This window comes from Pristiophorus japonicus, chromosome 1 (assembly GCF_044704955.1).
Source record: "Pristiophorus japonicus isolate sPriJap1 chromosome 1, sPriJap1.hap1, whole genome shotgun sequence".
Classification (NCBI taxonomy): Eukaryota; Metazoa; Chordata; class Chondrichthyes; family Pristiophoridae; genus Pristiophorus; species Pristiophorus japonicus.
Window position 1 is genome coordinate 59,978,680 of NC_091977.1, and position 27,685 is coordinate 60,006,364.

General features: G+C 45.2%; 1 protein-coding gene across 2 annotated transcripts in view; it reads left to right on the forward strand.

Moving 5' to 3' along the window:
* cxxc4 (CXXC finger 4) overlaps positions 1-27,685 on the forward strand; it is a 103,148-nt gene that overhangs the window by 66,480 nt on the left and 8,983 nt on the right. The window contains exons 3-4 of one of the 2 annotated variants that reach the window (XM_070880136.1): positions 8,439-8,598; positions 8,745-9,717. The exons of the other annotated variant lie outside the window; for it this stretch is intronic. Of the exons in view, the coding sequence (XP_070736237.1) occupies positions 8,439-8,598; positions 8,745-9,202 (618 nt within the window). The 3' untranslated portion in view covers positions 9,203-9,717. Of the gene's footprint in view, positions 1-8,438; positions 8,599-8,744; positions 9,718-27,685 lie in introns of those variants that run through there. 2 annotated transcript variants of the gene reach the window in all.

Here is a 27,685-nt window from a genome sequence, read left to right on the forward strand (position 1 = left end):
CCGTGCACCACAAAGCCAGAGCTGTGCCGTATGTGATGCGGGAGAAAATTGAGAGTGAGTTGGACAGGTTGCTAAGAGAGGGCATAATTTTGCCCATTGAATTCAGCGACTGGGCAAGCCTCATCGTCCCTGTCCTAAAAATGGATGGCTCGGTCAGGATCTGTGGTGACTACAAGTCCACTATCAACCGAGTGTCACTACCCACTTCCGAGAGCAGAGGATCTTTTTGCCACGCTGGCAGGCGGCAAGCTGTTCACCAAGTTGGACCTCACTTCAGCCTACATGATCCAGGAACTAGCTGAAGAATCCAAGTTACTGACCACCATCACCACGCACAAGGGGCTGTTTGTCGACAACAGGTGTCCGTTTGGCATTCGATCAGCAGTCGCTATCTTTCAAAGGAATTGGAAAGCCTGCTCAAATCCATCCCTGGAACAATCATATTTCAGGACGACATCCTTATCACGGGTCGAAACACCGAGGAACACCTCCACAACCTGGAGGAGGTGCTACGCCGACTGGACTGGGTAGGCCTGCGACTAAAGAAGTCCAAGTGTGTGTTTTTGGTCCCAGAGGTCGAGTTTTTGGGCAGGAGGGTTGCCGCAGATGGGATCCGGCCTACCGAATCCAAAACGGAGGCGATTCGTCGTGCACCCAGGCCTGACAACACATCGGAGTTGCGTTCATTTCTGGGACTCTTGAACTATTTCGGGAGCTTTATGCCGAACTTAAGCACATTGTTGGAGCCACTACACGTGCTCCTGCGTAAAGGTTGTGATTGGTTTTGGGGGGACTGTCAGGAACAGGCTTTCAATCGGGCGCGGAACCTGCTTTGTTCTAATAAGCTGTTGACTCTGTACAACCCTTGTAAGAAATTGGTTTTGACATGTGATGCATCATCCTATGGGGTTGGGTGCGTGTTGCAGCAGAGTAATGATGAGGGCCAACTCCAACCTGTGGCTTATACCTCCAGATCGCTCTCCGAAGCAGAACGGGGATATGGGATGGTTGAAAAGGAAGCACTTGCATGCGTCTACGGGGTGAAAAAGATGCACCAGTACCTTTTTGGCAGAAGGTTCGCGTTAGAAACGGACCACAAGCCATTAACATCCCTGTTATCAGACAGCAAAGCAGTCAATGCCAATTCGTCAGCTCGCATACAGCGATGGGCTCTCACGCTGGCTGCGTATGACTACACCATACGGCACCGGCCAGGCACCGAAAATTGCGCTGACGCGCTCAGCAGGCTTCCACTGGCCACCACTGAGGGGGCAACGGAGCAAAGCGCTGAGATGGTTATGGCCGTTGAAGCCTTTGACAGCGCAGGCTCCCTCATCACAGCCCGCCAGATCAAAATCTGGACCGACAGAGATCACCTCCTATCCTTGATTAAGAAATGTATCCTGACTGGGGATTGGGCGCCCACACACGGAGCATGCCCCGAGGAGGTCAGACCGTTTCACAGATGGATGGATGAGCTCTCCATCCAAGCCGACTGCCTACTATGGGGCAGCCGGGTAGCCATGCCCCAGAAGGGAAAGGAAGCATTCATCAGGGAACTCCACAGCGAGCACCCAGGCATCGTGCTAATGAAGGCCATTGCCCGGTCACATGTATGGTGGTCGGGAATTGACTCAGACCTGGAACACTGTGTTCGCAGGTGCAGGACGTGTGCCCAGCTGGGCAATGCCCCCAGGGAGGCCCCACTCAGCCCGTGGCCCTGGCCCACCAGGCCATGGTCACGTATTCACGTAGACTACGTGGGCCTGTTCATGGGAAAAATGTTCCTCATTGTTGTTGATGCGTACTCAATGGATCGAGTGCATCATATTGAATTCGTGCATGACATCCACCACTGTGGAAAGTCTGCGTGCGGTCTTTGCGACCCACTGCTTGCCGGACATCCTGGTTAGCGACAACGGCCCGTGTTTCACTAGCTATAAATTCAGGGAGTTCATGTCGGGTAATGGCATCAAACATGTCAGGACTGCACCGTTCAAGCTGGCTTCCAATGGCCAGGCGGAACGTGCGGTCCAAATCATAAAACAGGGCATGCTCCGGATTCAAGGACCCTCCCTTCAATGCCGCCTATCGCACCTCCTGCTGGCCTATAGGTCCCGACCGCATTCGCTCACGGGAGTCCCGTCCGCGGAACTACTCATGAAACGTACACTTAAAACTTGGCTTTGCCTCATTCATCCAGTCCTGTCAGACATTGTTGAGGGCAAACGCCAGTCCCAAAATGAGTGCCATGACCGTAACTCAAAGGGGAGATGTATAGAAATCGATGACCCTGTATTTGTTCTTAATCACTCTTTGGGGCCCAAGTGGTTTGAGGGTACTGTAATTGGCAAAGAGGGGAATAGGGTCATAGTGGACAGGACCGGAACCAATGTCCTCGGGGGAGTGTTTGCTAGTGCTGTTGGGGAGGAGTTAAACTAATATGGCAGGGGGTTGGGAACCAATGCAGGGAGACAGAGGGAAACAAAAAGGAGACAAAAGCAAAAGACAGAAAGGAGATGAGTAAAAGTGGAGGGCAGAGAAACCCAAGGCAAAAAACAAAAAGGACCACTGAATATAAAGGAGTTGCAGGAGGGGTCAAAACTAAAAATCATGGTTTAAAAACTAGTATTAAAACACTCTACCTAAACGCACGCAGCATTCGAAATAAAGTAAATGAGTTGACGGCACAAATCATTACAAATGGGTATGATTTGGTGGCCATTACAGAAACGTGGTTGTAGGGTGGCCAAGACTGGGAATTAAACATACAGGGGTACCTGACGATTCGGAAAGATAGACGAGAAGGGAAAGGAGGTGGGGTAGCTCTTTTAATAAAGGATGATATCAGGGCAGTCGTGAGAGACGATATTGGCTCTAATTAACAAAATGTTGAATCATTGTGGGTGGAGATTAGAGATAGTAAGAGGAAAAAGTCACTGGTGGGTGTAGTTTATAGGCCCCCAAATAATAACTTCATGGTGGGCGGGCAATAATCAAGGGAATAATGGAGGCATGTGAAAAAGGAATGGCAGTAATCATGGGGGATTTTAACCTACATATCGATTGGACAAATCAAATCGCACGGGGTACCTGGAGGAGGAATTCATAGAATGCATACGGGATTGTTTCTTAGACCAGTATGTTACAGAACCTACAAGGGAGCAAGCTATTTTCGATCTGGTCCTGTGTAATGAGACAGGAATAATAAACGATCTCCTAGTAAAAGATCCTCTCGGAATGAGTGATCACAGTATGGTTGAATTTGTAATACAAATTGAGGGTGAGGAAGTAGTGTCTGAAACGAGTGTACTATGCTTAAACAAAGGGGACTACACTGGGATGAGGGCAGAGTTGGCTAAAGTAGACTGGAAACACAGACTAAACGGTGGCACAATTGAGGAACAGTGGAGGACTTTTAAGGAGCTTTTTCATAGTGCTCAACAAAAATATATTCCAGTGAAAAAGAAGGCGGTAAGAGAAGGGATAGCCAGCCGTGGATAACCAAGGAAATAAAGGAGAGTATCAAATTAAAAACCAATGCGTATAAGATGGCCAAGGTTAGTGGGAAGATTGGGAAAATTTTAAACTACAGCAAAGAATGACGAAGAAAGCAATAAAGAAAGGAAAGATAGATTTTGAAGGTAAACTTGCGCAAAACATAAAAACGGATGGTAAAAGCTTTTACAGATATATAAAACGGAAAAGAGTGACTAAAGTAAATGTTGGTCCCTTAGAAGATGAGAAGAGGGATTTAATAATGGGAAATGTGGAAATGGCTGAGACCTTAAACAATTATTTTGCTTTGGTCTTCACAGTGGAAGACACAAAAACCATGCCAGAAATTGCTGGTCACAGGAATGTGGGAAGGGAGGACCTGGAGACAATCACTATCACTAGGGGGGTAGTACTGGACAGGCTGATGGGACTCAAGGTAGACAAGTCACCTGGTCCTGATGAAATGCATCCCAGGGTATTAAAAGAGATGGCGGAAGTTATAGCAGATGCATTTGTTATAATCTACCAAAATTCTCTGGACTCTGGGGAGGTACCAGCGGATTGGAAAGCAGCTAATGTAATGCCTCTGTTTAAAAAAGGGGGCAGACAAAAGGCAGGTAACTATAGGCCGGTTAGTTTAACATCTGTAGTGGGGAAAATGCTTGTAACTATAATTAAGGAAGAAATAGCGGGACATCTAGATAGGAATAGTGCAATCAAGCAGACGCAGCATGGATTCATGAAGGGGAAATCATGTTTAACTAATTTCCTGGAATTCTTTGCGGATATAACGAGCATGGTGGATAGAGGTGTACCGATGGATGTGGTGTATTTAGATTTCCAAAAGGCATTCGATAAGGTGCCACACAAAAGGTTACTGCAGAAGATAAAGGTACGCGGAGTCAGAGGAAATGTATTAGCATGGATAGAGAATTGGCTGGCTAACAGAAAGCAGAGAGTCGGGATAAATGGGTCCTTTTCCGGTTGGAAATCGGTGGTTAGTGGTGTGCCACAGGGATCGGTGCTGGAACCATAACTGTTTACAATATACATAGATGACCTGGAAGAGGGGACGGAGTGTAGTGTAACAAAATTTGCAGGTGACACAAAGATTAGTGGGAAAGCGGGTTGTGTAGAGGACACAGAGAGGCTGCAAAGAGATTTAGGTCGGTTAAGCGAATGGGCTCAGGTTTGGCAGATGGAATACAATGTCGGAAAGTGTGAGGTCATCCACCTTGGGGAAAAAAACAGTAAAAGGGAATATTATTTGAATGGGGAGAAATTACAACATGCTGAGGTGCAGAGGGACCTGGGGGTCTTTGTGCATGAATCCCAAAAAGTTAGTTTGCAGGTGCAGCAGGTAATCAGGAAGGCGAATGGAATGTTGGCCTTCATTGCGAGAGGGATGGAGTACAAAAGCAGGGAGGTCCTTCTGCAATTGTATAGGGTATTGGTGAGGCCGCACCTGGAGTACTGCGTGCAGTTTTGGTCACCTTACTTAAGGAAGGATATACTAGCTTTGGAGGGGGTACAGAGATGATTCACTAGGCTGATTCCAGAGATGAGGGGGTTACCTTATGATGAGAGATTGAGTAGATTGGGTCTTTACTCATTGGAGTTCAGAAGGATGAGGGGTGATCTTCTAGAAACTTTTAAAATAATGAAAGGGATAGACAAGATAGAGGCAGAGAGGTTGTTTCCACTGGTCGGGGAGACTAGAACTCGGGGGCACAGTCTCAAAATACGGGGGAGCCCATTTCAAACCGAGTTGAGAAGGAATTTCTTCTCCCAGAGGGTTGTGAATCTGTGGAATTCTCTGCCCAAGGAAGCAGTTGAGGCTAGCTCATTGAATGTATTCAAGTCACAGATCGATAGATTTTTAACCAATAAGGGAATTAAGGGTTATGGGGAGCGGGCGGGTAAGTAGAGCTGAGTCCATGGCCAGATCAGCCATGATCTTGTTGAATGGTGGAGCAGGCTCGAGGGGCTAGATGGCCTACTCCTGTTCCTAATTCTTATGTTCTTATGTACTTAACAATGGACAGATATGCCGCAAGCATCTGGACCAAGTTTAAAAAAAAAGGTTCAGCATGGACACTGAGGAACCTGAGGAAGATCATGAGATGCTGCCCACACCACCACCAGTGAACGAGCAACAAGAACATTCAGCAGCATGCACAGTCCCTGCGGCCAGGCCGGACAAGCCGGAATCACCACAGGTGACAGAGACGCATGCCAAGGCTCAACAACCAGAGCTCCAACTGCGGCGCTCCATGAGAGAGCGTCGACCGCCTGAAAGACTTAATCTTTGACCCCATAAGATGTTGGGGGGGGGGGTGGGCAGGTGATGTCATGTATGTAACCTTCATGTAACTGTAACCTTCATAACAACACTGCATACTGTATATACCTAAGAAATGCACACCTTGACCACAGGGGGTGAACTTGTGGGAGACACTTCTCACCTGGTCATCCAGGTATATAAAGGGACGTCCCACGCAGGGTCATCACTTCTTGGTCCTGTGAATAAAGGTTCAGGTCACAGAGTGACCTTGTCTGCAGAATGTGCCTCGTGTGTATTTATAATAGTGTGTAAGGACATTACAGTGAGTTCAAGCCCCACTGAAAATTTGAACACGTAACCTCGTCTGACATTTCAGTAGTTGAGGGATGCTGTGTTTTTGGAGATGCTGTCTTTCAGATGAGATATTAAACTGAGGCCAATTCTGCCAGCTCAGATGGATGTGAAACATCAAAGTTTAGGACTGGATTTTGGGCTTTTGCGATGTGGCGGTAAAGTCCTGCTACAACTGTACAGGGTATTGGTGAAGCCACACCTGGAGTACTGCGTACAGTTTTGGTCTCCTTATTTAAGGAAAGATATACTTGAATTGGAGGCAGTTTAGAGAATGTTCACTAGGTTGATTCCGGAGATGAAGGGGTTGATTTATGAGGAAAGGTTGAGCAAGTTGGGCCTATACTCATTGGAGTTTAGAAGAATGAGAGGTGATCTTATTGAAACATGTAAGATACTGAAGGGGCTCGATAAGAACGTAAGAAATAGGAGCAGGAGTAGACCATAAGGCCCCTCGAGCCTGCTCTACCATTCAATAAGATCATGGCTGATCTGATCATGGACTCAGCTCCACTTTCCTGCCCACTCCCCATGACCACTGATTGTTTAAGAAACTGTCTATTTCTGTTAAATTTATTTAATGTCCCAGCTTCCACAGCTCTCTGAGGCAGCGAATTCCACAGATTCACAACCCCCTGAGAGAAGAAATTTCTCCTCATCTCAGTTCTAAATGGGCAGCCCCTTATTTTAAGATCATGCCCTCTAGTTCTATCCTCCCCCACCAGTGGAAACATACTCTCTGCATCCACCTTGTCAAGTCCCCTCATAAACTTATACCTTTCTGTAAGATCACCTCTCATTCTTCTGAATTCCAATGAGTAGAGGCCCAACCTTCTCAACCTTTCCTCATAAATCAACCCCTTCATCCCAGGGATTAACCTTGTGAACCTTCTCTGAACTACCTCCACAGCAAGTATGTCCTTTCGTAAATATGGAAACTAAAACTGCACGCAGTATTCCAGATGTGGCCTCACCAATACCCTGTACAGCTGTAACAAGACTTCCCTGCTTTTATACTCCATTCCCTTTGCAATAAAGGCCAAGGTGGATGCAGAGAGGATGTTTCCCCTCGTGGAGGAATCTAGAACTAGGGGGCATAGTTTCAGAATAACGGATCGCCCATTTAGAACTGAGATGAGGAGGAATTTATTTTCTCAGAGGGTCGCAAAGCTGTGGAATTCTCTGCCCCAAAGAGCTGTGGAGGCTGGGTTATTGAATATAGTTAAGGTGGGGATGGATAGATTTTTGAGCGATAAGGGAGTGAAGGGTTATGGGGAGCGGGCGGGGAAGTGGAGCTGAGCTCAAGATCAGATCAGCCATGATCTTATTAAATGATGGAGTAGGCTCGAGGTGCCAAATGGCCTACTCCTGCTCCTAATTCTTATATGTTATATTCTAAATATACCGCCTGAAAATAGTTTGCGCCCTCAACTGCAAGATTCGGCAAAAATTAAGATGAAAGAGTGTTGCACAATAGACTTTGGGCGCCGGAGCCGAAACTCGCGACGGTAAAGGAGGAGGCCACTTTGCACTTGTGCAGTTTTTTTTTCCCGGGCGCAAACACTAATTCAGGGCGCGGCAGATTCCTGCACGCATGCGCATATGAACCACCCACTTCAGCAGAAATGGAGCAGCAGGAGGGAATGCAGTGTGCCAGGTGCTTCTCACATGAGGCCACTGAGATATTAGTGCACTCTGTCGAGAGGAGGTGGTCCTCACTCCATCTTGCTGGGGGAGCCAGACCGCTGCCACCAATCTTAAAGGCTGTGGAAGGAGATTGCCCAGGAGGGAGGTCGCAGCAGCAGACACTGTGCCCAGAACTGGGACACAAGATAGGAAAAAGTTCAATGAGCTTACCAGAATCGTCAGGGTGACTACAATTCACATTTATGTATGCCTCCTACCTTTCATCATGAATCTCAGACATTTTGTGAAGTCTTTCATGCATATAGTCCCTCTCAAAAGTCTTGCAGTCTGTGGGGTGGGTTTCACAATGCATAAGAAAGATAAAGGATGACTTCTCTACCCATTACCTCCTAATGATCGATGCACATAAACTTGATCCTTAATCATTGAGAACCTTCCTCGCAATACATTCCCACTGCTGCTATGGGTTTCATAAATATTACCTGCAGCCACTATGTTACTTCCCTCTCACCTCCAAACAATCACTCACAAAGCTCATGCAACATCCACACAGATTGAAGTGAAGTCATTAGAACATCCACTCAGTCTCACCTAATGAAGTATGTGGCACAACAGGAGAGGAACCCTTTTTGAACCCCTACTATTTTTCTCTTTGCAGTCAAAACTCTCTCACAACAGGAGTGAGCAGCTGCGCACAGGCAGGGGTCCGCCTCAAATTCTGCCACTCACTGAAGTTGAGGAACGGGTGTCGGCACTTATAGGAGCACCAGCTCGGACAGTTGCCAAGGAGGAAGCTGAGCCTCCTTCGGGTAGTGAGGGTATGTAAATGACTGAAGAGACTGCATTGAGACGTATAATGAAGTGGTGCCGGGCCTTCAAATGAACATGTGCAATGCCACTTTCCTCCTATCACCCGGCCCCCTCCCCTGCTGCTAACCACAAGTATGTTTTTTTGTGCTTGCAGAACAGCCACAATCGCACCAGCCTTCCTATGACTCATCGATATCTGGCCATGGTGGTGATGACGAGGCTGCTGGGACAACTCAAATGACTGAGCCGCAGAGCCCAGTCCAGCTCTCCGAAGGGCGAGTCGGCAAAGTCGGTCTGCTCAACGGCAGGCACACATGGAACTGGACATGGTGGAAATGTTCAGGGACAGCACAGGCATGCACCGTGAGCTCATGGCTGCATCAGGACGGATCCCAGAGAGCATCGACAAGCTTACAGCGATTGTTGCGGAGGCAGCGTTATGAATTGTCGGTGCGACTCGGGAGTCCAGCAAGGCCATCATTGCCCACACACAGAGGCTGGTGGCCTCCAGAAGCAACAGTGGCATTCCAGAGTGTGTGGCGCGTGTCCTTGATCACGTCGCAGCCTCGAACGCATCGCAGACATAAACTACGCTGCAGCTTGGTGATGTGATGCAGTCGATGACTGCTGCCATTCTCTCTGTGTTCCCCACTGTTCAATGGAGAAGGGACGGTGCAGGAGCAGACCAGCAAGTTGTGCTCCAGATGCTGAGGCCCAGCCCCGTCGGAGTGTCACTGGCTCCCAGGAAATGGAAGGTGCTGTCCTTCCTCAGGATGACAAAATTCCGGCTCCCACCACTGACTTGCCAACAAGGCACCATATACAGTACACACCCCAGTCACCAGTGACTGCTTCCGCCAAGGATGCAGCGCAGCAGTCCGCAGTTAGGCCTTCCAGGCCAAAATCTGATCCAGGGTGTCCTCATACGCCGTCTGCATTGTCTGCCCCCCCAACACAGCAACCCTCTAGCAGCCTTGCTGTAGGCACTGAGGCCTCATTGAGGAGGAGTGTGGGAGGGGAAGAAAAGTCTGTCAAAGAGCAATTAAGGGGTGGCACGATGCACAGCTGTACAATGAGTAGATGTGTAAATAGTTGTCTCTTAACAATTTACTTCTTTTGGATTGACTTGCCGCAGAACGTGGTTTATTGTTTAGTTACGTTTTATTTGATTGTATCGTTTGGGGGGCATTGCTTCTCACTAATTTTTATAAAAATGTTTCTTTAACCTTTGCCATTGGTGTTGTGTGTCTCATTCCAGAATTCAGTGTATATGAGCCTTTATGGTGGCACAGAGTCGCAAATTTTAGCTGCATCCCCACCTTCCCCATTCAAGCAAAGCGGTCCATTATGAGCTGGAGACGTGTGGCTCTTGCTGCGGCAGCATCTCCACGCTGCCTCCTTCGTGGATGTGGTGGCTCTGTAATTGGATCCTCACCAGGGTCATCTTCATCATCCTCCTCCTCCTGAGGTGGGCCTGCAATCCCCACTGACAATGCCTGGCCCCTCATGATGGCAAAGTTGTGTAGCATGCAGCACACAGCAATGAATTTGGAGACCTGTTCAGGGGAGCGGTTCAGGCATCAGAAGTGCTGCTTGAGCACCCCAATTGTCTGTTCAATGATGTTGCGGGTGGCTGTATGGCTGTCATTGTAGCGCTGCTCTGCTTCTATAGCGAGGTTGCGGAGGGAGGGGGTGTCGTGAGCCAGGTGGCTAGGCCGTATTTTTTGTCCCCGATCAGCCAGCCCTGTCCTTGACTTTGTCGCTGAAACATTCGTGTGACACGAATGCAAGATGAAAGCTCCCTGAATAGTGGGCATTGACTGTGAGGATGCACTGAGTGTGGTTGTAAACCAGCTGTATGTTTAGACTGTGGTATCCCTTTCGGTTTCTGAATACCTCTGCATTGTCCATTGATGCTTGCAAGGCTACGTGTGTACAGTCAATGGCTCCTTGAACATTCTGGAAGCCTGTAATTCTTCCAAACCCTAAAGCCCTCTCATTTTGGCTGTCTCTACTCATTGGGAACTTTATGAAGTCCATTCTGCGGGTGTACAGAGCCCTTGTAACCTGGTGGAAGCAGCTATGTGCAGCGTATTGAGAGATGCTGCGTATGTCCCCTGCTGCTGCCTGGAAGGAGCCAGGGGCATGGAAGGCCATCTCCACAATCGCCTTCACTTCGACGGGCAGCACAGTCCTGTTGGCGCTGGTAGGCTGTAGGTTTGCGTGTAGAAGCTCTCTGTCAGTACTTCCTTTCGGAAGAGCAGGCTTCCAACGCACTGTGCCTTAGAGAGCTGGAAGTATGAACGATGGTCCCTGTAAACAATGGTCCCTGTGGGGGTAAGGCCTACTCCCAAGAAGTCTGTGACCTACATAAGAACATAAGAATTAGGAACAGGAGTAGGCCATCTAGCCCCTCGAGCCTGCTCCGCCATTCAACAAGATCATGGCTGATCTGGCCGTGGACTCAGCTCCACTTACCCGCCCGCTCCCCATAACCCTTAATTCCCTTGTTGGTTAAAAATCTATCTGTGACTTGAATAGATAGACCTCTTCTAATCCGTGGCCCAACATGGCCAAGAACCCCTCTTCCAGCTTGAAACCACCTGCCAATAGCAACCAGCATGATACGCTGGTGAACTAGTATTGCCCCCATTCAAATCTCTCATTGACCTTGTAAGGAAATTGTCGTGGCACATAAAAGTGCCGTTTGCAATTCGGAGCCTCACGCGGCATGCTGTGCGCAACCGTAGCAGTCACTGACAACTGTCTGATCCTCCAGCCTCCATTTAAATATGCTGCTGCACCCTGGGAATGCCTGTTTTTTTCAGGCATTTTCTGGGGCAAGCGTTAAATGAGGCGTTAAGGCTGAACGTTCCATCCGGGGCACTAGCACAGTGTTGCACAACGATTGATGTCATCATCAGACTAAAAATGGACGGCGTGGCGGTAAGCTTTTGCGCCGGCGCTAACCAATAGCCGAATCTACTGGCTGGGTGGTAAATCCTTGATGCCCGGCACTACGCCCAGAAATAGCATTTACCGCCCTGCTGGGCACAAACAGAAGCACAAAAGAGCCGAAAATCCAGCCTTAAAAGTAAGCTGGGGAGTTCTCCTATTATCTGATCCACATTTCTCTCAACCTAGCTGTGCACAAATGGCTGCCATGTTTGCCTACACAACTTCAAAAATAATCCATTGGATTGTAAAGAACTGTGGGATATCATGGGGACACAATAAGGTGCTATATCAATGGAAGTTGTTTCTTTAAGTGAGATTTTCTTTTCTCTGAGGTTTAAATGTGTGTTTAAGAGTACCAAAAATTCTTCTTTCTAATAAAAGTACAAGGTAAAAATTTACTGCTTTATATATATATATTGCTTATCCGGAACATACGAAGGTTTTATGAAACTTGTTCGTCCTTTGTGACATTATGAGTATGCTAATTACCTAATAATATTATCTCACCGCTCTCGGGTACATCTGTCTCCTAAACAGTGCCCCTCTAAACAATCGTTGGGTACCCTTGCTCACTAACCTCGCTGACCGGCCCAGCAACGCCTTGATTTTAAAATTCTCATCCTTGTTTTCAAACCCCTCCATGGCCTCACCCCTCCCTATCTCTGTATCCTCCTCTAGCCCCACAACCCTTCGAGATATATGCACTCCTCCAAATCTGGCTTCTTGCGCATTCCTGATTTTAATTGCTCCACCATTGGTGGCCGTGCCTTCAGCTGCCTTGGTCCAAAGCTCTGGAATTCCCTTCTTAAGCCTGTCCACCTCTCTTTCCTCCTTCAAGACGCTCCTTAAAATCTCTCTCCTGTCCTAAAATCTCCTTATGTGGCTTGGTGTTAAATTTGGTTTGATAGGGTTCCTGTGAAGTGCCTTGGGACATTTTATTATGTTGAAGGCGATATATAAATGCATGTTATTATTATACCATTGGAATGGGCATATTATTTTCACCAAAATGGAACAAAAGGTGCAAATTTTCCAGTTCAGGAGCTGGTGGGATGATGGACGGTTCGGGGAGATACGTGGTTCTAGGCAATGGTGGTTGCTTGTATTTGCCAACATCACGTGAGATAAAAATAAACATTTTATCCTCCCTTTAATGAACATGTCTTTGTTTCGCTCACTCGGTGAGCTCCTGCGATGCAGGAAACCTTTTTCATTGCCCAAAGTTGTGACCTGTCTGTATTTCACCATCTGGTTTGATGAACCAATAATAGGGTAAGACATATAAATGCGTTTAAATTCCTCTGATATTTCCAACAAAATGGAATCCAAATGAATTCCAGCAAAATTCAAAGAAAACTTGCCTCCAGTCTTACTGGAAATATCAAACCAAGCAACTTTCACAAACTCATTAGCAGTGTCAGTATATACATTGACTAGAGGAATTCTTACCCTGTATTCCTTAATTCATCTTCATTGTGTATTACGAACATACAAAACAATGGTAAGAAAAGACAATTAGACCCATCAAGCCTATTCTATCCAGTCAACAGTGCCATCTTGCACACTGTCCATCCATCCCATAATAATGCTGAGGCAAAATTTTTAAAAACAGCCAATTCAGGAACAACCTGGAGAATTTCCCTCTGACTCCCAAAGGCAATCAAGCAAAGTTCCAGGAGATCACAGTTGACTTCAACTCATCATAATCACAACTAATGAGCAACTTACCCCTATAACTGGACATGTCCTTTTCTTCTCGGAACTTGCCAAGTTCCCATACTCACCATGTCATGGTAAGACAAGCAGAAATACTTCCAGGGTAATAACCTCACAGTGTCGACAGGTGATCTCCAGTTCTACCATTCCTATCCATTTCAGTTGCCTTGGATTGTCCACAGGCTGCAGGAGTCTAACCCCCTAGTGCAATTAGATCGAGGAATCACCTGGGTGACTTGCAGAATATGATACCATTAAGCTGTTTATATATGATTGGCTGTTCACGTTTTTCTTGGCTTTGTACTCATCTTTCCTGATCTAATGAGATAATTGAAATGTTTCTGGAACTGCACCCAGGTCCTCCTGACCACATCCCTGATGTTCACCTCCTCTGCAATCTCCAACCAGGCTCCTTTGGTCTGCTAGGGTGGTCTCTTCCACCCATCCAAAGGGAAGAGGACTGCCCTGCGTGCTCTCATTCCCTCCACAAGCATATGGAGGGAATCATCTGAGAACCTGGATGCAGCCCTCTGTCTCTGTGCAGTCATGTTTCCAAGTCTTTACAACTCTTCACTGCTACAATACAGTTACTGCACAATCCTAGATGAACCTTCAAATGCTATGTGGCCATGGCTTCTTTAAATATCCCGGCTGAAAACGCGTCATTGATGACATCATCAATCCCGCACCATTTAATAGGGCCAGGTAACGCGCTGGACTACCTTAATAGGCCCTATTGAGGGAAAGTCAATCTCAGGAGCAGAATGGAATGAGGAACGTGGTTACGCGACTGCCCTCGCCCGCTCTGCCCAGGTACAGAAAGTTCTGGCCATAGTCATTCTTTTTCTTAAATTTCTTACCACTGTTGGAGCCTAGTTAATCTAAACTGATTCTGGGAAATGCATTGTTAGGATTTTCAAACCAATCAATTCTTTTCAAATGGACTTTCAAACAGACTCTGACATACACTGAACAGCTCTTATTTTAAATTCTAGAAAAGAGCTACCAGGACTTTCTGGATTTTGAATATCCTACCACAGATCTAGAAAGGGACTAACATTCATCTATAAACTGAACCAGCATTTTCTGTTTTTATTTCAGGAAGACATGGATTAGTGGAATGGGCTGATAGATGGACTTATAATTTAATATGGATAAGTATGAGGCAAGAAAAATAGGGACTTGGAGTATACACTCAATGGAAAGACACTGAAGGATGTGGATCAACAGAGAGACCTAGGGATTTTAATATATAATTCCCTGAAGTGCAAGTGTAGGTAGATAAAGCCATAAAAAAGGCCAACAGTATTTTGGGTTTATAAACAGGGATGTGAAGCAAGGGAAAGCTGTAGGGGGCCGTTACCGTGGGCAATTTACCATGCAGGTCGGAAAGGGATCGCCACCGGTCAGTGGGTGGGATGGCGCTTACCCGACGGGGCGGCAACATGGGTGGCGCGGTGACAATCACTGCTGGAAAATAAATAGAGGGCAATTGCATAAATGTTGATGACTCCGCGCCAACTAGGCGGTGAGTCCTTACCTCTTTCAGACGGTCACGGCTCTTAAAGAAAGGGGCAATTTCGGCCCAGCACCTCCAACAGTGCAGCACTGAAGAATCAGGCTAGATTTTATGCTCAAGTCTCTGGAGTGGGAAAATCCACAAGTTACTGACTCAGAGGCAAGAGTGCTACCTCTGAACCTCTGAAAACGGGCGGTGCCACCGGAGGCCAAGGCACCCGTAAAAAGAGTGCAAGCAGCACTGTTATTTTGGTGCAGCCTGCTGATTTAAATGAATGCACCGCAGAATCTCCCGTGCACCGTGCGCTTTCAGGCAGTAAGATCAGCAGGAGGCCAAAGATTGGGTCTAATCTATCTGCGACGTTATTAGGAAATCGCGAGTTATCAGAGGCAGCAGCGGCGGTGGGATATAGAGCGAGAAACAGCGTGTACCTAACTAGAGGCAATAGTGGCGGTGGAACATAAAGGAGAGAGCGGAGGAACACCACGGACCTAATCGGAGGCAGCACTGGCGATGGGATATAAAGGAGAGAGCGGAGGAACGACGCGGACCCAATCAGAGGCAGCGCGGGGCGGCAGGATATAAAGGAGAGAGCGGCGGAACATCGCAGACCTGATCGGAGACAGCAACGGTGGTGTACCTTCCACGGCATGATTCCAAAAAAAACAAGGAGGGACATGACAGGACAGCAGGTAGGTGATTGGTTGGTGAGTTTCATTGTTGTCTTTTCTTCTCTCTAAGTTAGGGCAGAGGGGTTCACTTTAGTTAATCTAATAACTAGAGGCATGGCAGGGCAGCTCAGTCCTGTGCAATCCACATCCTGTGCCATGTGGGAAGTCCTGGACGCTTATCATGGCCTGAACGACCACCTGTGCGGGAAACGTCGCCAGATAAAGCAGCTCGGGCTCTACATTTCGGAGCTTGAGCGGTGGCTGGTATCACCGCAGTAATTCCGCGAGGCTGAGAACTTCGGGGATAGCACGTTTCAGGAGGTGGTCACCACACAGCTTAAGAGTGTACAGGCAGAGGGAATGGGTGACCGCCAGACAAACTAGGAGGACCGGCTGGGTAGGGCAGGAGTCCCCTGAGTGCATCTCGCTCGCTAACCGGTTTTCAGTTCTGGACACTGGTAAAGGCGATGGTTCCTCTGGGGAGTGCAGCTAGAGCCAAGACCACGGCATCATGGGTGGCTCAGCTGCACGGGGGTGGGCAGAGGAAGAAAAGTGGAAGAGCAGTAGAGGTAGGGGATTCGATTAGTTAGGGAACAGACACAGCTTCTGCGGCCGCAGACGTGACTTCAGGATGGTATGTTGCCTCCCTGGTGCCAGGGTCAAGGATATTACTGAACAGCTGCAGGACATTCTGAGGGGAGAGGATGAACTGCCAGAGGTTGTGGTCCATATCGGCACCAATGACATAGGTAGAAAGAGGGATGAAGCCCTGCTGGCAAGTTTTAGGGAGCTAGGAAAGAGATTAAAAAGCAGGACCTCAAAAGTAGTAATCTCCGGATTATTCCTGGTGCCACATGCCAGTGAGTACAGAAATAGGAGGATAAAGCAGATGAATGCATGGCTGGAGAGATGGTGCAGGAGGGAGGGCTTTAGATTCCTGAGGCATGTGGACCATTTCTGGGGGAGGTGGAACCTGTACAAGCCGGACGGGTTACACCTCAACAGAGCCGGGACCAATTTCCTCACGGTGGGGGTTACTAGTGTTGTTAGGGAGGGTTTAAACTAACTTGGTGGGGGGATGGGAACCTGAGAATAGATTCAGAAGGGAGAGAAGAAAAGCTGGAAATGGAAGGCAGAAAGTTAGTAAACAATTTTGGAAGGCAGAGGAAACAAAGGCTAGAAAATAGACAACAAGGGAGTTTGGCAGTGCTAAATGGTACATACTTCATTGCAAGGAATCTAGGGAATAAGACAGATGGGAGTATGATATTATAGCTATTACTGAGACATGGCTGAAAGAAGGGCAGGAATGGCAGCTCAACATTCCGGGTTACAGAGTTTTCAAATGAGATAGAGAGGGGGTTTTGCAATATTGATTAAAGAAACAATTACAGCTGTGAGGAGTGATGATATGCTTGAAGGATCATCAAATGAGGCCATATGGGTTGAAATGAAAAAGAAAAAAGAGGCAACCATACTACTGGGAGTGTGCTATATGTAGACAAATTTCTGAGAAGTGGAAAAACTATAGGGCAGTAATAGTAGGGGATTTCAACTACACTAATATTGACTGGGATAGAATTAGTGTGAAAGGTATAGAGGGAGCAAAATTCTTAAAATGCTTTCAGGAGAACTTTTTTAGCCAGTGCGTAGCAAGCCCAACAAGAGAGGGTAGGTCCTGGACATAGTTTTTGGGAATGAAGCTGGGCAGGTAGAAGGGGTATCAGTGGGAGAGCATTCTGCTGGTAGTGATCATAATTCAGTTAGATTTAGGGTAGTTATTGGAAAAGGACAAATATAGACCAGGAATAAAAGTTTTTAATTGGGGAAAAACTAATTTTACTAAGCTGAGATGTGATTTAGCCAAAGTGGACTGGAAAGAGCTACAGTACTTGAATGTTAATCAGTGTCAGAGCAGTGGGAGGCATTCAAGGAGGAGATAGTGAGGGTTCAGAGCAAGTATGTTCCCTTAAAGAAAAAGGATGGGACTAACAAATCTAGAGCCCGCTGGATGTCAAGGGGCATACAGGGTATGATAAAGAAAAAAAGGGAAGCTTATGACAGATACCGAGGGCTCAATACTGCAGAAACCCTAGAGGAGTATAGAAAGTGCAGGCATGAAATTAAAAAGGAAATTAGGAAAGAAAAGAGAGGACATGAAAATATATTGGCAAGTAAAATCAAGGAAAACCCAAAGAGTTTTATAAATACATTAAGAGCAAAGGGATACCAAAAGAAAGAGTAGGGCTGATTAGAGACCATCAAGGTAACCTGTGTGTGGTGGCGGAAGACGTGGGTATGGTTCTTAATGAATACTTTGCATCCGTTTTCACAAAAGAGAGGGGCAATACAGACATTGCTATCGGGGAGGAGGAGTGTGAAATATTAGATGAAATAAACATAATGAGAGAGGAAGTATTAAGGGGTGTAGCATCTTTGAAAGTGGATAAATCCCCAGGCCTGGATGAAATGTATCTCAGGTTGTTAAGAGAAGCAAGAGAGGAAATAGCAGAAGCTCTGACCATTATTTTCCAATCCTCTCTCACTACAGGTGTGGTGCTGGAGGACTGCTCGTATTGTACTGGTACTATTGTTTAAAAAAGGAGGAAGGAATAGACCGCGTAATTACAGCCCAGTCAACCTAACCTTGGTGGTGGGAAAATTATTGGAAAAAATTCTGAGCGTCAGGATAAATCCTCATACGGATTAATCAAGGACAGTCAGCGTGGATTTGTTAAGGCAAGGTCGTGTCTGATTAACTTCAGTGAATTTTTTGAGGAGGTAACAAGGAGGGTCGATGAGGGTATTGCATTTGATGTAGTCCATGTGGATTTTAGCAAGGCTAAGGTCCTCCATGGCAGACTGGTCACAAAAGTAAAAGCTCATAGGATCCAATGCAAAGTGGCAAGTTTCTGATGAAGGGTCATCAACCCAAAACGTTAACTCTGCTTCCTCTCCACAGATGCTGCCTGACCTGCTGAGATTTCCAGCATTCTCTGTTTTTATTCCAGTGAGGTTCCACAGGGCTCTGTTCTTGATCCGTTGCTTTTTGTGGAATATATCAATGATTTGGACTTGAATGTAGGGGGCATGATTAAGAAGTTTGCAGACGATACAAAAATTGGATGTGTGGTTGATAATGAAGAAGAAAGCTATAGACTGCAGGAAGAAATCAATGACCTGGTCAGGTGGGCAGAACAGTGGCAAATGGAATTCAATCCGAAGAAGTGTGAGGTAATGCATTTGGGGAGGGCTAACAAGAAAATTGAATACACAATAAACAGAAGGACACTGAGAAGTGTAGAGGAACAAAGGGATCTTGGAGTGCATGTTCACAGATCCCTGAATGTAGATAAGGTGGTTAAGAAGGCATATAGGATAGAAACATAGAAAATAGGTGCAGGAGTAGGCCATTCGGCCCTTCGAGCCTGCACCACCATTCAATCAGATCATGGCTGATCGTTCACCTCAGTACCTTTTTCCTGCTTTCTCTCCATACCCCTTGACCCCTTTAGCTGTAAGGGCCATATCTAACTCTCTCTTGAATATATCCAATGAACTGGCATCAACAACTCTCTGCGATAGGGAATTCCACATGTTAACAACCCTCTGAGTGAAGAAGTTTCTCCTCATCTCAGTCCTAAATGGCTTACCCCTTATCCTTAGACTATGTCTCCTGGTTCTGGACTTCCCTAACATTAGGAACATTCTTCCTGCATCTAACCTGTCCAGTCCCATCAGAATTTTATATGTTTCTATGAGATCCCCTTTCAGCCTTCTAAATTCTAGTGAATACAGGCCCAGTCGATCCAGTCTCTCCTCATATGTCAGTCCTGCCATCCCTGGAATCAGTGTGGTGAACCTTCGCTGCACTCCCTCAATAGCAAGAACATCCTTCCTCAGATTAGGAGACCAAAACTGAACACAATATTCCAGGTGAGGCCTCACCAAGGCCCTGTACAACTACAGTAAGACCTCCCTGCTCCTATACTCAAATCCCCTAGCTATGAAGGCCAACATACCATTGGCCTTCTTTACCGCCTGCTGTACCTGCATGCCAACTTTCAATGACTGATGAACCATGACACCCAAGTCTCGTTGCACCTCCCCTTTTCCTAATCTGCCGCCATTCAGATAATATTCTGCCTTCGTGTTTTTGCCACCAAAGTGGATAACCTCACATTTATCCACATTATACTGCATCTGCCATGCATTTGCCCACTCACCTAACCTGTCCAAGTCACCCTGCAGCCTCTTAGCATCCTCCTCACAGCTCACACCGTCACCCAGCTTAGTGTCATCTGCGAACTTGGATATATTACACTCAATTCCTTCAACTAAATCATTAATGTATTTTGTAAATAGCTGGGGTCCCAGCACTGAGCCCTGCAGCACCCCACTAGTCATTGCCTGCCATTCTGAAAATAACCCGTTTATCCCGACTCTCTGCTTCCTGTCTGCGAACCAGTTCTCTATCCACGTCAGTACATTACCCCCAATACCATGTGCTTTAATTTTGCACAGCAATCTCTTGTGTGGGACCTTGTCAAAAGCCTTTTGAAAGTCCAAATACACCACATCCACTGGTTCTCCCTTGTCCACTCTACTAGTTACATCCTCAAAAAATTCCAGAAGATTTTCAAGCATGATTTCCCTTTCATAAATCCATGCTGACTTGGACCGATCCTGTCAATGCTTTCCAAATGCGCTGCTTTTCATCTTTAATAATTGATTCCAACATTTTCACCACTACTGATGTCAGGCTAACTGGTCTATAATTTCCCGTTTTCGCTCTCTCTCCTTTTTCTAAAAAGTGGTGTTACATTAGCTATCCTCCAGTCCATAGGAACTGATCCAGAGTCGATAGACTGTTGGAAAATGATCACCAATGCATCCACTATTTCTAGGGCTACTTCCTTCAGTACTCTGGGATGCAGACTATCAGGCCTCGGGGATTTATCGGTCTTCAATCCCATCAATTTCCCCAACACAATTTCCTGCCTAATAAGGATTTCCTTCAGTTCCTCCTTCTCACTCGACCCTCGGTCCCCTAGTATTTCCAGAAGGTTATTTGTATCTTCCTTCGTGAAGACAGAACCAAAGTATTTGTTCAACTGGTCTGCCATTTCTTTGTTCCCCATTATAAATTCACCTGAATCTGACTGCAAGGGACCTATGTTTGTCTTCACTAATCTTTTTCTCTTCACATATCTATAGAAGCTTTTGCAGTTTTTATGTTCCCAGCAAGCTTCCTCTCATACTCTTATTTCCACCCGCCTAATTAAATTCTTTGTCCTCCTCTGCTGAATTATAAAATTCTCCCAGTCCTCAGGTTTGCTGCTTTTTCTGGCCAATTTATATGCCTCTTCCTTGGATTTAACACTATCCTTAATTTCCCTTGTTAGCCACGGTTGAGCCACCTTCCCCGTTTTATTTTTACTCCAGACAGGGATGTACAATTGTTGAAGTTCATCTATGTGATCTTTAAATATATGCCTTTATTAGCCGAGGCATAGAATATAAGTGCAGGGAGGTTATGCTAGAACTGTATAAAACACTAGTTCGACCACAGCTAGAGTACTGCGTGCAGTTCTGGTCTCCACATTACAGGAAAGATGCGATTGCACTAGAGAAGCTACAGAGCAGATTTACAAGGATGTTGCCTGGATTTGAGAATTTTAGCTATGAGTAAAGATTGGACAGGCCGGGTTGTTTTCTTTGGAACAGAGGAGGCTGAGTGGAGACCTAATTGAGGTGTGTAAAATTAGGAGGTGCGAACTGAACTTACCACAGACAGTTAATTCTTGTGCATTTCAGTCTAAGTACATTTTTAATGATGTGATAAATGTTAATTATTGCCAATCAAACTCTGGCACTGATAATTAACGATTACTAATGTGGTCTCTCATTCCTTCAGGTATTAGTTGTTGGAGATTTTAAAAATGCAAAATTAAAAAAATATTTACTTTTCTTTTCTCTTTTTCTCACAATCTAATCTTGATTTGTCTCTCTTTATTTCTCTTACTCTACCTGATTTGATACTGAATTCACCCACTCTAATTTACACTTTCTTTTCAGTCCTTGTGCTAGTCATTTCAGAATCCATTAATCTGATTGGTTAAGGAGAAACACCATTGTTTGCCCTTAGGTCCCTGATGCCGTTTCCTGCGCTGCGATGTTGTCAGCTCGCATTTTTAGCAAATTGTTACGCAAATATTTAAAAACCTAAACATGCAAAGGTAAATCTAACTAACAGCAGATGCTTTTAGATACCCCACCAGAGTAAATTATGGCCCATTATAGATTCATAGAATCAGAATGGTTACAGCACAGAAGGAGGCCATTCGGCCCGTCGAGCCTGTGCCGGCTCTCTGCAAGAGCACTTCAGCTAGTCCCACTCCCCCGCCCTTTCCTGTAGCCTTGCAAATATTTTTCCTTCAGGTACTTATCCAGTTCCCTTTAGAAAGCCACGATTGAGTCTGCCTCCACCACCCTGTCAGGCAGTGCATTCCAGATCCTAACCACTTGCTGCGTAAAAATGTTTTCCTTCATGTCGCCTTTGGTTCTTCTGCCTATCACCTTAAATCTATGTCCTCTGCTTCTCAACCCTTCTGTCAATGGGAACAGTTGCTTTCTATCTACTCTGTCTGGACCCCTGAAGATTTTGAACACCTCTATCAAATCTCCTCTCAGCTTTCTCTGCTCTCAGACAAACAACCCCAGCTTCTCCAGTCTATCCACATAACTAAAGTCCATCATCCCTGGAACCATTCTTGTAAATCTTTTCTGCACCCTCTCTAAGGCCTTCACATCTTTGCTAAAGTACGGTGCCCAGAATTGGACACAATACTCCAGTTGAGGTCGAACTTGTGTTTTATAAAGCTTCATCATAACTTACTTGCTTTTGAACTCTATGCCTTTGTTTATGAAGCCCAGGATCCTGTATGCTTTTTTAAGATGCTTTGAAACTGACCGTGTTGAGAACTTCAGCAAAGATGCAACAATTATCCCAAAACAATTGAGCAATTTGTGTTATTTCATCAATGTATATTTAGCAGTGTTGAACTTTGCAACTGAAAGTGTTGATGTACAGTATAATATTCCTTGGGGGACAGTATCACTACTCTTTATAGGACACTATCCATAGCCCTTATAGAACAGTACAAATACTCCTACAGTGCTAATACTCCTTAGAAGATGATAGTAATACTCCTTACAGGACAGCTAAATACGCTTTACACTACTTATATTCCTGATAGGATAGTTGTAATATTCCTTACAGCACTGATGGTCCTTATAAGATTGTGCCAATACTCTCTGGGGGCAGTACAATACCATAGATGTTTACAGCACAAAAAGGAGGCCATTCAGCCCATTGTGTCTATGCTGGCTTTTTGCTAGAGCAAACCAAAAACGAAGCCAACTACCCTGTACACTCACTATAACCCTGTATCATCCTCTGCTTCAAATATTTAGCCAATTTTCACTTAATCAAGGAATGGTTTCTGTCTCAACCATCCATGTGGCAAAGCATTCCATGCTCCAAGAGTGCACTGGGTAAAGAAATTTCTCCTAACTTCTGTCCTTTCTTGTTAACGGCATTTTAAATTGATGATTCCCATCACTGATTCTCCAACCAATACTCCTTATAGGACAGCATCAATACTCTTTAAATACCAATACTCATTACAGTACGAATACTCAGTATCGTGCCATACTCCTTATGTTGTGGTACCAGTACTCTTTACAGAACTGTCCTGAGACTACACACAGTACCAAAACTGTTTATCGGACTGTACTGATACTCCTTACAACATCAATACACCATATAGGACTGTAATGCTACTACGTACAGTACCAATGCTCCTTATGGAACTGTACTAATACTACATACAGCGCCACTATTATTTATAGGACTGTACTAATACTCCTTACACCACCGATACTCCTTATAGAATTGTACTGATACTCCATATGGTACCAATACACTTTATAGGACTGTAACAATACTATGTACATTACCAATACTTATAGGACTGTATTGACATTCCATACAGTACCAATACTCCTTTATAGGACAGTATATAACTTGTGATTCAGATGCTCCCTATTCTATATATGTTTTTTTTAAGTTAAAACAATATGCTTTGTCAATTTAAGTTTTTCATTTTTGAACTGAGCTATTATAGAGTGAAACTTTAAGCCTATATGGTTATGATCATCAATAAATGACAGTGCTAGCAATATGTGAATGATATGCAACTTGTGCATTCAAAACACCTGATGGGTCTGGACCATAGAACTCACTGAATGGGGGACTGGTTGGTGCAGTTATTCAGACTCTGGCCCTTCACTGGGTTTGAATCCAGCTGTGGTAATTGTCTCCTCTGATAGCTGTAAGTGATCTATGTGCCGCTTCAGTCAGTTCCCAATAAGCATGTACCCACAGCACAAAGATGCTCCTTATTTAACACTAATTTATACTTACACTGGCAGAATCACTGAGAAATGGCTGTGTTACATCAGTGCAGTTGGGAGTGCTCTTCTGAGGCTAGAGCTGAGGCATATTATTTCTGCTATTCCTGATTTGGGACTGCCAGTGTTGAGCAGAGACCAAGTATTTCTCTTTCTCCCCTATGGCAGAAAACTGGAGACAGAATTGCCTGGGGCCACTTGTGCTCACCTCCCATTGAATGATTTCAGAACAGAATCCTCAATCTCTTGGCCAGATATGACATTCACCTGAAGAAAGACCTATAATATCGCGCATAGATTCCTAACAATTACAGCACTAAAAGAAGCCATTTAGGCTGTGCCAGTGTGGAATCTTTAACTTGAGCTATCTAATTGAATCATATTTCCTTGCCTAGAAGAGCAAAGGGCCCAGGGGCAGCATTGTGATATGTGCGCGCACTAGGTCCGTGCAGCAGAGCAGGTCTCCAGTTGTCCTGGTTAATCCTTGCCACTGGATAAAGGCCTAGCTCTGATAAGTCCGTATGGTGGCTGATGTGCAACGGTCACCTCACATTAAAAAAATCCACGCACAGGCATCTTCCACCCTTCAATTGGAGTTCAGGACTGGAACATCGGGTCCTTCATTGAAACATCTGTGAACTTTTGTGGAAGCAAGTCATTCTCGTTCGAGGGACCGCCTATGATATGATAGTATCTATACTCATGGGACTGTATCGATAAACCTTACAATACCAATATTCCTCACAGGACCACATATAAATGGAAATTTTATAAACTTGTCTTAGAACAAGGCAGATGATAATATATTAACATGGATAGAAGATTGGCTAACTAACAGAGAACAGAGAGTCAGGATAAATGGTTCATAGTCTGGTTGGCAACCAGTAACTAGTGGGGTGCCACAGGGATCAGTGCTGGGACCCCAACTATTTACAATCTATATTAACGACTTGGAAGAAGAGACTGAGTGTAATGTAGCCAAGTTTGCTGATGATACAAAGATGGGAAGAAAAGCAATGTATGAGGAGGACACAAAAAATCTGCAAAAGGACATAGACAGGCTAAGTGAGTGGGCAAAAATTGGGCAGATGGAGTATAATGTCGGAAAATGTGAGGTCATGCACTTTGGCAGAAAAAAATCAAAGAGCAAGTTATTATTTAAATGGAGACAGATTGCAAAGTGCTGCAGTACAGCGGGACTTGGGGGTACTTGTGTATGAAACACAAAAGGATAGTATGCAGGTACAGCAAGTGATCAGGAAGGCCAATGGTATCTTGACCTTTATTGCAAAGGGGATGGAGTATAAAAGCAGGGAAGTCTTGCTACAGCTATATAAGGTATTGGTGAGGCCACACCTGGAATACTGCATGCAGTTTTGGTTTCCATATTTACGAAAGGATATACTTGCTTTGGAGGCAGTTCAGAGAAGGTTCACTAGGTTAATTCTGGGGATGAGGGGGTTGACTTATGAGGAAAGGTTGAGTAGGTTGGGCCTCTACTCATTGGAATTCAGAAGAATGAGAGGTGATCTTATCGAAACATATAAGATTATGAGGGGCTTGACAAGGTGGATACAGAGAGGCTGTTTCCACTGATGGGGGAGACTAGAACTAGAGGGCATGATCTTAGAATAAGGGGCCGCCTATTTAAAATAGAGGAGAAATTTCTTCTCTCAGAGGGTTGTAAATCTGTGGAATTCGCTGCCTCAGAGAGCTGTGGTAGCTGGGACATTGAATAAATTTAAGACAGAAATAGACAGTTTCTTAAACAATAAAGGGATAAGGGGTTATGGGGAGCGGGCAGGGAAGTGGAGCTGAGTCCATGATCAGATCAGCCATGATCGTATTGAATGGCAGAGCAGGCTCGAGGGGCCGTATGGCCTACTCCTGTTCTTATTTCTTATGTTCTTCTGGGGTAAACATAGTTTAAGAATGGGCCTGAAGGGGTGTTGCCATGAAATGTTTATATCTAATGATGAATTGTAAATGTACTGCATTTTACCTAGTTTGTAGACTATAACATAACACATTAAACAGGAATCTATTGTCAGTTTCCTTACTGACCAGACTTTTGAGGTCACATTGGTTGGGATGGCAACACTGATCAACAGAAGTTTGAGATTATGGAGCAAACATGTTGCACATTTTGTATTTTACTTCATACTTGCCAGTTCAATTCAGGAATTACTATGATGGGTTCAGTACATCAAAACAGTATTGAAAAGATTGAAATCTGATAATCACTTGGGAAAATCCCTGTTGGCTCAGTCCTCCGTGAACAACATCATCCTGGAGAAACGGTGTTAATTTTAGGCTGTTCCATAAATCGTGACTTATTCATAACTACCCGCTTTGGATTCAATTATTCTCTAATTACCTAGGAACTCACCCATGGGTTCACAGTTTGTCTAACTCATCGCTAATCCTGTTTATTTCCTCATTAGCTTTTCTAAGCTTCTTATCCTCAGTCCCATAATTCATAATTATTTTACACTAGTCACTCTCCTGTGAGATTGCTCAGGGTAGGTTGGTGATTATGGCCATTCTGTTGCCTCTTTCTGATGATTTTTTTGGTTGACTCTCTGCCTCCTGCTTTTTTCTCTCTCTCGCTCCTGTGCTGTTTCCCTCTCAATTTTTTTTCTTCTGGTCTTTCTGTCCCCTTCTGTTGCTTTCCTTTTTGGACAGGAGGTGGCGTGGCAGGAAATGGAGCTACCAATGGCTGCAGACTGCATTTGGGATGAGGGGAAAATGTAGCCCTCAGCGACTCCCTTCCTATCCCCTCCCCCAATCACACATGTCTTCCTCTACCCTCGTTCCATCACGTCCCTGACCCCATCATCTTCACACTATCCATTCCCCTCAATGTCATTACCACCTGTGCCTCTTGCACTTTGAATAACTCACTCAATCCCGGTAGCCTCCTGTCCCACTCTTATTGTTGCCTCACTTATAGCCTTCCATCTGATCTTCCTCCACAACCACTCGCTCCTAGAAAGGTGGATGTGGGTAAGCCCTACTCCTAGAGGTTCCCTCTCTTCAACCATTTCCCCTTCCCTTCTCCCACCCTTTTTTCCCCTCTCCTTTCACTTTTCCCTCCCCTTCTCACTCCTGTTTTTCCCTCTCCCTCCTATTTTTCCCTTCCCTTCCCCCTCCCAAAGAAATCAAATTAGAATCATAGAAATCATAGAATCATAGAAAAATTACGACATAGGAGGAGGCTATTTGGCCCATTGTGTCCGTGCCGGTTGAAAAAGAGCTACCCAGCCTAATTCCACCTTCCCACACTAGGTCCGTAGCCCTGTAGACTGGAAACAAGGACTAAACGGTGGCACAATTGAGGAACAGTGGAGGACTTTTAAGGAGCTCTTTCATAATGCGCAACAAAAATATATTCCAGTGAAAAAGAAGGGCGGCAAGAGAAGAGATAACCAGCCGTGGATAACCAAGGAAATAAAGGAAAGTATCAAATCAAAGACCAATGCGTATAAGGTGGCCAAGGTTAGTGGGAAACTAGAGGATTGGGAAAATTTTAAGCAACAGCAAAGAATGACTAAAAAAGCAATAAAGAAAGGGAAGATAGATTACGAAGGTAAACTTGCGCAAAACATAAAAACAGATAGTAAAAGCTTTTACAGACATATAAAATGGAAAAGAGTGACTAAAGTAAATGTTGGTCCCTTAGAAGATGAAAAGGGGGATTTAATAATGGGAAATGTGGAGATGGCTGAGACCTTAAACAATTATTTTGTTTCCGTC